Genomic DNA, 13,776 nt, shown 5'->3' on the forward strand with positions numbered 1-13,776 from the left:
AGGGAAGAATAAAAGAAAAGGAGAGAAACATGGGAAGAAAACTTAGAGCTAGAGAGAAGGAAAAGAAGAGAGAATGACTAAGAACAATTAGGGAAGGAGGTGCCTGGGAGGCTCCGTCAGTGAAGCATCTGATTCTTGATTTCGGCTCAGGTCATAATCTCAGGGTTGTGAGATTATGAGCCCTGAGTGCTCTGTGCTCAGCCAGGGAGTCCGCTTGTGGATTCTCTCCCCCTCTGCCCCTCCCCGACCCCGCTAGTGCATGCATGCTCTTTCTCTCTCAAAAAAAAAAAAAAAAAAAAAAAATTATAAAATGCTGGGACAATATAGAGAATAAATTATTTAAAAAAATAGGGAAGGAGAAGGAGGAGTCAGAGAGGGAGAGAGAAACTGGAAGTGGAGAAAATGAGGAAGCTTGTCTTAGAAGGGAGAGAAAGACAAGAACAAAGACTCGCCCAGGAGAGGTGAGTTAAGAGGGTTCCTTTTTTCATCAACAAATGTTTATTGCCTACTGTGTGCACTCTAATAAATTCATGTCCTAGGAGAAATATAAATATGTGTTACTCTGCTGCAAGGAGAGTTAATGATTTTATTTCTTTAGTAACCTTTCCATCTTCTGAGTATGAAAAGTAATTTATGCTCATTTAGAAAATTTGGAAAATAGGGAGAATAAAGAATCTCTAATTCCCTTTCTTTGGGAAAAGGGAGGGGGAAGAATCCCTAATTCTAACCTATTGACATTTTGCTGGCTTCTGTTTTGCATTCTTTCTGGTGCTCAGTTTGAGGGGCAAGCAGCTACCCAGGGAAAGCTCTTCTGGAGATGGCAAGAAGTACAAAAGGGCAAACAGAGACACACACTAGGCCCCTTCAGGTCCAGGTTGGAGCTAGCACACTGTCATTACCGTCCCAGTCTCATGAAGCTATTGATATAGATCTAATTTTATATCATATAAAAAGTAGAACTTCCTAAGTATAACATAAATTTATATTTGTACTTTTACCTCTTCTGGGTTAATGTAAGGGACTTAGAACACTTTGAAAGTTGCTTTTTATTTTTTATTGATTCATTGATTTTTATTTTTTAAAAGATTTCATTTATTTATTTGTCAGAAAGCAAGAGAGCACAAGCAGGGAGAGTGGCAGGCAGAGGGAGAGGGAGAAGCAGGCTCCCCACTGAGCAGAGAGCCCGATGTGGGGCTCGATCCCAGGACCCTGGGATCATGACCTGAGCCAAAGTCAGATATTTAACTAACTGAGCCACCCAGGCATCCCTGAAAGTTACTTTTTAAAAAACAACTCTGTTGTCAGATCTTGTCTTCTCTCCTGGAATGACATGTATGGTTAATAGGAACTATGTACAAATCCAATTTTTGAAAAAATCTATATAATACCCTTCTCATAGAGGAGAATGAAAGGAAAGTAATTTACAATAGGAGTTACCATAAAATAATATGTATTTCAGTACACTACTCAGACATAATACAAGAGAAGGCTCAATTAAGTAGTCATTTGGTTGTACTTATACATAGAATCACTGGGAATGTGACAGCCACAAATACAGTCTGATAAGGTATGTTAAATTAGGAACTCGATTACCATGTGTGGTGTTGTAGTCTATGATTTGGTATTCTGATATAGTAAACAAATTTTGGTAAAGTTCAGAAAAACAACAATTAAAGTATGTTTCTCTTGATTTCTCTGAATTTATGCTATAATGCATTCTTAGAAAATCAAGTGTATATAAAACCCATGCAAAAGATCTTTGGATTTATATGTGAAACAGACTTAAGTTCTAAGTATGGAGAATAATCCATAATTATACATGGATTTTTTTAACCTACATGAATATCCAGAGGAGCAGTACAAATATAGCATATACGTTGTAGGACAATTTTTTTGTGGGTAGGATCTTGGCAGGCATTGGAGTAGGTCTATGGTACCTGACTGAACCTGTTAAATCTGAATATAACCCCCTGTTAATACCACTATACAAATATGTGACAACAATTTCAACAACACCCTGTAGGGACTGGTACTGCCCACAGTAGAATCCACTTATATATCCTGTACCATAAAAGTTTTGCTCACAATTGTAACCTAGCACAGTGCCTGGCACATAGTAGGAGTTTAATAAATATTTCCTTAGTGATTGAACATAAGGGTGTTCTTTTCACTTACACAGCGTTTTTCATCTTCTCTAGGATAATGACTCACAAATTCAAATTTCCAGCCCTGATATCTCTTCTGAACTCCAAATTTTTCTTGGCAAATGCTCACTTAACATCTTTACTTGAATGATTTTCAGAGACAGCGTTCAATATATCCAATTTAGCATTTTCTGTCACCAACACCCCTCTCCCAAATAAAACCTACCACCAAACAAAGCAAAATATTAATTCTATGCTGGAATTCTCTGGTTTAGTAATGCCACCATAATCCACTTATTTGCTCAACAAAAACTTGGGCATCTCCCTATCATCTTGTTTTCTAAATTTTTTTTTTTTTTAAGATTTTATTTATTTGACAGAGAGAGGCACAGCGAGAGAGGGAACACAAGCAGGGGGAGTGGGAGAGGGAGAAGCAGGCTTCCCGCAGAGCAGGGAGCCCGATGTGGGGCTCGAGCCCGGGACCCTGGGATCATGACCTGAGCCGAAGGCAGACACTTAACGATTGAGCCCCCCAGGCGTCCCTCTAAATTTTTTTAAAAGAGTTTATTTATTTGAGAGAGAGTACAGAGGGAGAGTGAGAGGGAGAAGCAGACCCCCCCCGCTGAGCAGAGAGCCTACTGCAGGGATCGATCCCAGGACCCTGAGATCATGACTTGAGCCGAAGGCAGAAGCTTAACTGACTGAGCCACCCAGGCACCCCTCATCCTGTTTTCTAATCAATCAATTCTACTTCTTCAGTCTACTTCTCTCCATTTCCACTGTTAACCACCCTAGCGGATTACTGAAATATAGTCATCTCTTGCCTGCTTGCAAATCCCCTCCATTCAGTAGCCAGAGTGGTCTTTTAAAACAGAAATCTGATCCTGTCATTCCCTTATTTAAATACCTCAAATAGCGTCTCACTTCTTTTATTTATTTTTTATTTTTTATTTTTTTCGAGAGAGAGTGTGAGCAGGGGAGGGGCAGGGAAAGAGGGATAGAGAATCTCAAGCAGGCTCCATGTCCAGCGTGGAGCCATACACGGGGCTCAATCTCATGACCCTGAGATTATGACCTGAGCCAAAATCAAGAGTTGGAAGCTTAATGGACTGAGCCACCCAGGCGCCCCATCTCACTTCTTTTAAGATAAAATCTAAAACCCTTAGTCGGGCATATAAGGCCCTGCATGATTTGGCTCCTGCCTCTATATCTTTCCTTTTGGGGGCTACTTACCCATTATTCTTCAATCACACTGGCTTTCTTTTGCTTTGCTTCTTTTTTTTTAATTATTTTTTATTTTTTAAAACTAATCCAGGCACATAATTTAGAAACCAGTCACTGCTAAATAATTTATTACAGGGGCACCTGGGTGGCTCAGTCGTTAGGCGTCTACCTTCGGCTCAGGTCATGATCCCAGGGTCCTGGGATTGGCCCCACATGGGGCTCCCTGCTCAGTGGGAGGCCTGCTTCTCCCTCTCCCTCTCCCACTCCCACTCCCCCTGCTTGTGTTTCCTCTCTTGCTGTGTGTCTCTCAAATTATCATATAATTTGATGATATTATATATCAAATAAATAAAATCTTAAAAAAATAATTTATTACAAAAATCTTTTTCCTCCCCCTAAATCCCTGCTTTCATCACTATTAGTTTACTTCTTTCTTTTGATGAGCCCTTCCCTTCTCTGTGTTTTTCTCTCTTCCACCCCTGCAGTTCCTATTATTTAGATATTGTGCTTTCTAGATCCTCTAGTCTTACCTTTTTCTTCTTTTGTCAATATGTTTGACTTTTAATAACTTCAAAGATGGTTTTCAACCACATAAAAATACTATTCAGAAATTAATCTCCCTAAACTGTTAAGAATAAAAAGAAAATTATATTTCAGCTGATACATTTTATTACTGTAGTTAAAAGTCTAGCAAATTTTAGCAGTTGATTGAATAGAGGCTATTGCCGCTTAACTAAATATAAATCTTTTCAAATCACAAACATTTAAAATATTTTGATTCTTTTTTACATACCTTAATTGTCTGACTGACAAGCCTTTCCAAGTACTTGTGCATTTATTGTAAGCCTAATAAATTTATAAATATGAGTGATTGTTTGTTCTGTTATATGCCAAATTCTCTTGGATATCCCAAATATAGGTTTGATTTCACTTGACCTTTATACACCCAAACTGTTCCACTAAAACTAAGGAGGATTTCAGTTATATCATTGACTAATTTTCAATCTGATTAGGACTTATGATAGCTGCCTCACTTTAAAAAAAAAAATTTATTTATTTATTTATTTGGCACAGAGAGAGACAGCGAGACAGGGAACACAAGCAGGGGGAGTGGGAGAGGGAGAAGCAGGCCTCCTGCTGAGCAGGGAGCCCAATGTGGGGCTCCATCCCAGGACCCTGGGATCATGACCTGAACTAAAGACAGACACTTAATGACTAAGCCACCCAGGTGCCCCAATAGCTACCTCATTTGACTGGATTCAGCCAATGTATTGACTTCTTCATTCTATTTTGAACTATTTTCAAAAGAGGCCACAACTGAAGGGAAACAAAAGCAAAAATGAACTATTGGGACTTCATTAAGATAAAAAGCTTTTGCACAGCAAAGGAAATAGTCAACAAAACTAAAAGGAAACCTAAAGAATTGGACAAGATATTGCACATGACATATCAGATAAAGGGCTAGTATCGAAAATCTATAAAGAACTTATCAAATTCAACACCCGAAAAACAAAAAATCCAGTCAAGAAATGGGCAGAAGACATGAACAGGCATTTCTCCAAAGAAGACATACAAATAGCTAACAGACACATGAAGAAATGCTCAAAATCACTCTGCATCAGGGAAATACAAATCAAAAACCTCAATGAAATACCACCTCACACCAGTCAGAGTGGCTAAAATTAACAAGTCAGGAAAGAACAGATGTTGGCAAGGATGCAGAGAAAGGGGAACCCTCCTACACTGTTGATGGAAATGCAAGCTGGTACAGCCACTCTGGAAAACAGTATGGAAGTTCCTCAGAAAGTTAAAAATAGAACTACTCTATGACCCAGCAATTGCATTACTAGGTATTTATCCAAAGGATACAACATAGTGATTCGAAGGGGCACATGCAACCCGATGTTTATAGCAGCAATGTCCACAATAGCCAAAGGCTGGAAAGAGCCCAGATGTCCATCGACAGATGAATGGATAAAGATGATGTGGTCTAGGTATACAAAGGAATATTACTCAGCCATCAAAAGGAATGAAATCTTGCCATTTGCAATGATGTGGATGGAACTAGAGGGTATTATGCTAAGCATAATAAATCAGACAAAGACAAATACCATATGATTTTAAGAAACAAAACAGATGAACATAGGGGAAGGGAAGGAAAAATCAAATAAGACGAAAACAGGGTGGCAAACCATAAGAGGAAACAAACTGAGGGTTGATGGAAGGGAGGTGGGTAGGGGGATGGGGTAACTGGATGATGGGCATTAAGGAGGGCACTTGATGTAATGAGCACTGGGTGTTATATGCAACTGATGAATCACTACCTTCTACTCCTGAGACGACTAATACACTATGTTAACTAAATTGAATTTAAATAAAACATTTAAAAAAATATGTTGTGCAGTAAAAAAACACACTCACACAACAATAACAAAAGAGGCCACAATTCTTACAGAATTAACATAAAGGTCTATAAAATTTTAGATCACTCTCATGACTTTATCCCTAAGTTTTTATTATGAAAAATTTCAAACATAAAAATCGAGGATATGGTAAATTCAACATGGATATAGCTGCTACTTAGATGCAACAGTAATCAGCATTTTGACATATGTACTTTATAACAATTATGAAAAATTTCAAAGTTGAGAGAATAGTATGATCAACACCAGTATATCCACTATTTAAACAATTGTCAACATTTCCCCATATTTGCTTTATTTATTTAACTATTTTGCTGACCTATTTGAAAGTGGTAGATAACATATTACACCCCCAAATATTTTAAAAATGCAACTCCTAAAAATAAGGACAATCCCTGTATGCCTGTAATAGCATTATTGTGTCCAGGAAAAGTAACAATAATTCCTCAATACCATTTTTTTATAGCAGTTTTTCTTTCCTTTTTTTTTTTAAAGCCAGGATCCAAAGTTCACACATTGCATTTGGTTGTTTTATTTCTTTAGCCTTTTTAAATCTAGAGCAATGCCCTTCATCTGCCTACCATTTTATCTCCTTATAAGACTAATTTTTTTTTTTAAAAATCAGCCAGTTATTTTTGTAGAATGTCCTCGTGACTTTTTCTGACTTGTATCAATTTCCAAGGTCATTCTATTTCAGAGGACTTCTTTGTCTTTATCTTTCAATATATAATTTTTTACTGAATTTTAATGAATTTTAGTATTTGTAATTTTCAACTGCTCTTCCTTGCTCTTAGACTATTTCTTCTTTTAGCATCCTGTTCTTGTTTCATGGATACAATAATTTTCTGATGATACTATAATTTCTTTGAAGTGTTTTTTTAAAGATTTTATTTATTTGTCAGAGAGAGAGTGCACAAGCAGTGGGGAATGGCAGACAGAGGGAGAAGCAGGCTCCCGGCTGAGCAAGGAGCCTGATGTGGGGCTTGATCCCAGGACCCTGGGATCATGACCTGAGGAGAAGGCAAATGCTTAGCTTAACCGACTGAGCCACCCACGTGTCTTTCTTTGAAGTATTTTTGTGCTCCCTGAATTGTCTCTGTTTTTTGTGATTCCTTTTTTCTCCCTGATTCCTACATGTTGGAGGTTTTTTACTTTTTCATGTTAAAGTTTTCCCTCTGGTATCTGGTGATTTTTATCCGTTCAGATTTTAAGAGTGAAGTCCTGAAAGCTGAGCAGAGGCCCTGAGTGTGTGTTTGAGTCTTGTTAATTGAAAGCTTTTCCTTTGGGGACCCCCAAATGTCAGTATCTGTGGCTCTTTTTTCTGGCATGGTTCATTTCTTCCTGAGAAGTGCCCTTTATTCTTTGCTAAAAGTAGAACTTGGTGGCAAAGTTCTGTGTCTGAGCAGAAGCAGCAGAAAAAGCCTCATTTTTGGTTTCAGACTTAATTCCTCTTTTTTCAGTCAGATATCTTACTCTCACTCTGATCTATGCCTCATGTTGCCACATCTAGAACTCCTTTGGTTTGCTTTCTCCAGAGGTGACATTTCCTGTTTCCTGTAGAGGTAAAAGCAGTAGCCTGATTATGTCAGGTGGAGTGGGGACGTGGGGATCTGTCCACTTATTAAACAGATTTTCAAACAAATCTCCGTTTTCAGCATTACACTCCTCCCACCTCCACTCTAACTTCCCTCTGCACTTTACCTACTTCTAGTTCGTGAGTCTTTCCAGGGCTCCTCAGGGTGACCTGCCTTGCTTCTCCTTCTTTAACCACTTAGGCTTGACTTTCCTTGAGGCTGCTAAGTCCTTCACCACCCTCAATCCATTTTCAATTTTCATGTATTGTGGTTTGGGGTGACTACCAGTTCAAATACCAGTTCAATAAACATGAAATCTGTATTTTTCTTTTTCCTCCTTGTTATGTTTGAGAGAACTGGTATGGGGAAGATCTCAGCTATCTTGAATTGAAAAGTCTCCACTGTTTTTGTTTTTAGTTTTTCAAGTGCCTTGAAGTCTTTACTGCCTTTGGGCTTTTGCACGTGGTGTTCTAGCTCCCTGAGACATTCTTTTCCCTTCCTTCCTATTCCCTCTTGGCCAATTCCAAGTCATCTTTTAGGTCCCCTCTTAAACATCATTCCTAGATGAGTCCCGTCTGACCACCCAGACTAGGTTAGGCTCACTCCCTATAATATATTCTCATAACACCTACCATGATTCTAATGAAGTATATGTGTCTGCCTCCCCTGCTAGAAGGGGGCCATTTCTGTCTTGCTGACTGCTATATCCCCAGTGTGTAGTGCAATGCCTAGTTTAGTAGGGGATATATATAAAATATATAAAATTTTATTTTTTGTATTTTGTATTTATATTTAATATCTATTTTTTTTACGATTTTTTTTTTTTAATTTGCCAGAGAGAGAGAGAGAGCATGAGCAGGGGGAGCAGCAGGCAGAGGGGGAAGCAGGCTCCCCGCCGAGCAGGAAGCCTGATGTGGGGCTCGATCCCAGTTCCCTGAGATCATGACCTGAGCCGAAGGCAGACGCTTAACTGAGCCACCCAGGCACCCCTAAATATGTATTTTTCATTGTTGATCAACATATATTACTCATTATAAAGATTTGTAGTTAGGGGCACCAGGCTGGCTCAGTCTGTAGAGCATGTGACTCTTGATTTTGGAGTTTTGAGTTCAGTCAAGCTCCATGTTGAATATAGAGATTACTTAAAAAAAAGTAGTTGGATTTACAGTTGCTACCACCAATAAGGAGTTATTTAGAGTTTCACGATCTTAGTTATTATGATTGTCTAGTTATTATTATAGAAACACTATCAAATGAACTCTTGTCCATCTCTAAACTTAATTTACATGAACACTTTTAAAATTATAATGTACTGATAGTAATATGCACTCAGATCAGCATAGTGTATAAATTTTCTATTTCTGCTGCTATAAATTACCAGAGACTGAGTGACAAAAACAACACAAATTTATTATCTTACAGTTCTGGAGGTCTGAAGTCTAAAACGGGTTGGTAAAGGGCGCCTGGGTGGCTCAGTTGGTTGTGACTGCCTTTGGCTCAGGTCATGATCCTGGAGTCCCGGGATCGAGTCCCGCATCGGGCTCCCTGCTCAGCGAGGAGCCTGCTTCTCCCTCTGACCCTCCCCCATCTCATGTACTCTCTCTCTCTCTCTCATTCTCACTCTCTCAAAATAAATAAATAAATCTTTAAAAAAAATGAAATAAAATGGGTTGGTAAGGCTGCCTTCCTTCTGGAGGCTTGAGGAGAGAATCCGTTTCCTTGCTTCCAGTTGTTTTTAGCTTCCAGAGGCTGTATTTCTTGGTTCATAGAATCTTTCTCATGTCACTCTGACCTCTGCTTCCACTGTCATACCTCCTTTGCTGACTCTGACCTTTCTGCCTCCCTCTTATAAAGACCCATATGATTAAGTTGTGCCCAGATAACTCGGGATGATTAGAAATTTCTCAATAGCTTTAATTTGACCACATCAGCAAAACGCATTTTGCTACATAAGGTAAAATATCCCCAGGTTCTGGGGGTTAGGATGTGAATATCTGAACTGTTATTCAGCCTACCACACATAGACAGCAAAATGTAAATCCACACATGAATTAGTTTCTTCAAGAAATGATAAAAACTTCACTCATATATACTTTAAACTTTGTATCAGAACAACTTCCAAAGTAGATAACATAATTTATTAGGTGAAAAATATTATAAATATATATATTGAAATAATAATACAATAAGCCAATGATTATTATTATTTTTTAAAGATTTTATTTATTTATTTGAGAGAGAGAGAGCACATGAGAAGGGGGAGGGTCAGAGGGAGAAGCAGACTCCCTGCTGAGCAGGGAGCCCGATGCGGGACTCGATCCAGTGACTCTAGGATCATGACCTGAGTGGAAGGCAGTCGCTTAACCAACTGAGCCACCCAGGTGCCCTAAGCCAATGATTATTAAATAGACAACATACATCATCAGCTCAGTAGCTGCCTCACTTCCATGTGCCTATCCATTATCATGCTTTCATGAATCCTGGGATTTGCTGGTGTTTTCAGGTAGGCACACCATTTCCTAAAGGCAATTATCTAATTATACAAACAACTATGTAAAAGAGCATAGTGCTTTCCTTACATATATTTAAAAATAAATTTTAGATGGAAAACTATTAGCATTGATTATTTTTCAATAAATACCACTTAACATCCTGCGGATTTGTTTGGGAAAAATTATAATAAAAACCTATTTTGGGGGCCGCCTGGGTGGCTCAGTCGAGTTAAGTGTATGCTTTTGGCTCAGGTCATGATCCCAGGGTCCAGGATCGAGCCCCCACATTGGGCTCCCTGCTCCGCGGGGAGTCGGTTTCTCCCTCTCCCTCTGCCTGATGCTGCCCCTGCTTGTGCTCTCTCTCTGTCAAATAAATAAATAAAAAATCTTAAAAAAAAGCACACCAATTTGGGGAAAACCAATTCCAACATTCTCAGTTGTTTATTTTGAAAGACCATGGTTAGATATTTTATTCTCAGTTATCTAGCAATGTCATGTGAATACATAGTACAAAGTGACAATTTCAAAATGGGCTGATGGGTAAGACTATCAGCTGGCTTTTTCAGATAAGAACCTCACTCTGGGTGTGGCTGGGTGGCTCAGTTGGTTAAGCATCTGCCTTCAGCTCAGGTTGTGATCCCAGAGTCCTGGGATCGAGGCCCATTTTGGGCTCTCTGCTAGGCAGGGAGCCTGCTTCTCCCTCTCCCACTGCCCCTCCTGCCCCATGCTCTCTATTTCTCTCAAATAAAAAAATAAAATCTTTAAAAAAAAGAACCTCACTCTGTAACTGTATCTCAACTGTCGACTTTGACAAATTTAGTAATGTAATAATTCTATTCAGGGCCAGTTTGGCTGTGATGCATTAGCTGGAGAGCGTGTCCTTTTTCCAAAGGAAAGTTTACTTGAGAAATCAAATTAGGATCAGAAGGTTGTCTGATGCATATAGTTAAAATGCCAAGCTGTTAAGATAGGTGAAGGGGATTAAGAAGCACAAACTTTCAGTTATAAAATAAAGAAGTCACAGGGATTAAAAAAAAAAGAACTGTCAAGCTGCCCAAGGTGCCAAAAATGCCCAGACACCCACAACCCTTCAACCCACAGCACCCTCTTCCCTAATCTGGCCCAGATTATAAAAATCAAAATATTCAAGTAGTATTCTGCTCTGGAAAATGTAGTGACTTTGAAAAATAATGAGTCAGAATTCTACTTGCTAATTCCCACCCCCTCTTGGTTTGCATAGCTCAGATAACTGCTTATTGCTTTTCTCTCAGTCATTTCTTTTTAGTTCTTGGCTTCTTTGTCTAAAGCTGCAATGCAGCCACTAGCCACATGTAGCTACTGAGCACCGGAAATGTGGCTAGTCCAAACTGAGATGTATTGTTAAGTGTAAAATACATACTGGATTTTGAAGACGTACATTAACAAGAATGTAAGATATTTCATTAATAATTTTTTATATTGATTACCTGTTGGAATATTTGGATTTCTTTTGGGATATGTTTGGGTAAATAAAACATCATTAAAATTAATTTTACATGTTTCTTTTTACTTGTTTAGTGTAGCTGCTAGAAACCTTAAAATTACATATGTGATTCACATATTTTTATTGGCTAGCATTGATCTAAGGCTCCTGAAGTCCTCTCCTGTTACTTTCTTTAGTTGTTCTTTATTGTCTCTGACTTCTAACCATTCCTTCCCTTTCCATTAACTGCTTAGATTTAGAAGGTAAACTAGAAAGTGAAACTGTGGCCAACCTTTAAGTCAAGAGAATTAAGTGCATGGGTAAACAACGAAAGTCTTAGTTCAATTCTTCAATGTATTGGTTTGGTGCTGCAGTATTAGAAAAAAGGGTTGGGGGTGGGAGAATAGTCTTCATTAGAATCTGTAGAGACGGACTATATGTATATGGAGAATTAAAGAGAGAATACAAAATCATATACACGCAAGGAAGTAGGACAAAAATTATTTCATACTCAACCGTCCCCATCTCTAGGTTTTTAATCCATTTTCTTTTGGCTATGCTAATTCTTTTGTGTTTTTCTATGCATACTTATTTAGACTGCTCTCTTAGTAGAATGCGGCTATTGAAAAGATGAAGAAAAACTGCCTGGAGATGAGGATGTGGGGTGGTGTTGCAGATCTAAAGACCAACAATATGGAAAGATGTTTATCTAAGTTGAAAAAGAACTTAATTACCCTGTTCCATTTTCCACTCAAAACCATAACCTTTAGATATATAGAATAAAGGCTTGCTTGTATTGTTAGAACACCAATATTCATCAAACATACTGAATATATACTGATGGGGAAATTCTCTGAAGATATATTTTTCAACAGGGAAAAAACATGAAGAAAAAACATGATACCATTGTTTGTGAACCTAAAGAACTTCTGAATCCCTCTCCCAAAGTAACAAATTGTTGCAAATCCCTGTGGGTGAAATACAGTTTTCAGAGGGAGTACATGACCCGACTTGTCAGCTCCCAGCCAGTTTCAGCCATGTCAAGGAACCCAGGTAAGATATTATTTGTGTTAAGCTAGGATAAATATTCTACTTAGCATGTATTTTTCTTGGTATCGAGGACATAAAATTGGGCCTTAAATAGATTATTTAAACATTAACTGTAGGAAGATAGTGGTAAATCTATTCATCAATGTTCTGAGGTGGTAAAAATCTAAAACTGACTTTGCCTCATAAATCTCTTAGTGTCTGTTAGCTCATGAAGATGGTCTCAGATTAACTAAAATAGATCAAATTTGTCTTTTAATACAGATTTGTCTTTGACTTGACCTGACAATGTCTACATTGTTAAGTAGAGAAAATTCAGTTTAGGTTCCTCTTTGATTTTGCCAATATGGGAAAGAACAAGAAGGAAATACAAACTTGAATTTTTGTTTTGCAAAAATTGCATGATTCCTAAATGCCCCTGAATGTTGGGGGAAAGTTTTTTTTTTTAAGATTTTATTTATTTATTTATTTGAGAGGGAGAATGAGAGAGAGAGAGCATGAAGGGGGGAGGGTCAGAGCGAGAAGCAGACTCCCTGCTGAGCAGGGAGCCCGACATGGGACTCGATCCCGGGACTCCAGGATCATGACCTGACCTCGCTTAACCAACAGAGCCACCCAGGCGCCCTGGAATGTTGGAAAATTAAAGCCTCGTGTTTTGAAGGGCATTAGGGTATTGGGGTTAAAGGAGTTAAATTTATGGGGGTTTAGACTTTTAGGTTAAGAATATGCTAGATACCTGAAAGGAATAATTAAAGCTAATCTCAGACTGTTCTCCAGTTTTAAAAGAATTACATGCCACTGAGAAAGTGGAAATTTCAGGCATCCTGACAGTCTCTCTTGCCACATATCAAATAAGATATCTGTTTTCCAGAAATAACTGAATTGACTAAAATACTGAATTTTGATCTGTGCAGGTGTCAACAATGATTTCTCAAAGCCTGAGACTTTTGTCACCTATGAATACCTCCTAGCACATATATTTTGTTTTTTAAAGAGTTTATTTATTTGAGAGAGAGAATGAGAGAGAGAGAGCACATGAGAGGAGGGAGGGTCCGAGGGAGCAGCAGACTCCCTGCCGAGCAGGGAGCCCGATGCGGGACCTGATCCTGGGACTCCAGGACCATGACCTGAGCCGAGATGTGATCCGTACACCATAAAGTTCAACCTTTTAAAGGGCAAAATCCAAAGGTTTTTAGCGTATTCATAAAGTCGTGCGATCGTTATCACTATTCTGGAACTTCTGTTTTATTGTAAACTTTTTCCAGTTTGTTTCCACACTCAGCTATTACCATTTGAGCCTCACAGAGTCCTCCTCAAGCACCTTCTGAGGTGCCCTGTGGGCGGTTGCCACATTTAAACCAAATTACAGTTTCACTTCAAAAGCAGAAGCAGGGTGAAGAACAAAGCTCC

General features: G+C 38.6%; 1 protein-coding gene across 2 annotated transcripts in view; it reads left to right on the forward strand.

Moving 5' to 3' along the window:
- STK38 (serine/threonine kinase 38) overlaps positions 1-13,776 on the forward strand; it is a 128,880-nt gene that overhangs the window by 91,605 nt on the left and 23,499 nt on the right. For both annotated transcript variants that reach the window (XM_027603555.1, XM_027603556.1), the window contains one exon: positions 12,195-12,372. In XM_027603555.1, coding sequence (XP_027459356.1) covers positions 12,195-12,372 — 178 coding nt within the window. The remainder of the gene's footprint in view (positions 1-12,194; positions 12,373-13,776) is intronic.

Source organism: Zalophus californianus, chromosome 7, assembly GCF_009762305.2.
Source record: "Zalophus californianus isolate mZalCal1 chromosome 7, mZalCal1.pri.v2, whole genome shotgun sequence".
Classification (NCBI taxonomy): Eukaryota; Metazoa; Chordata; class Mammalia; order Carnivora; family Otariidae; genus Zalophus; species Zalophus californianus.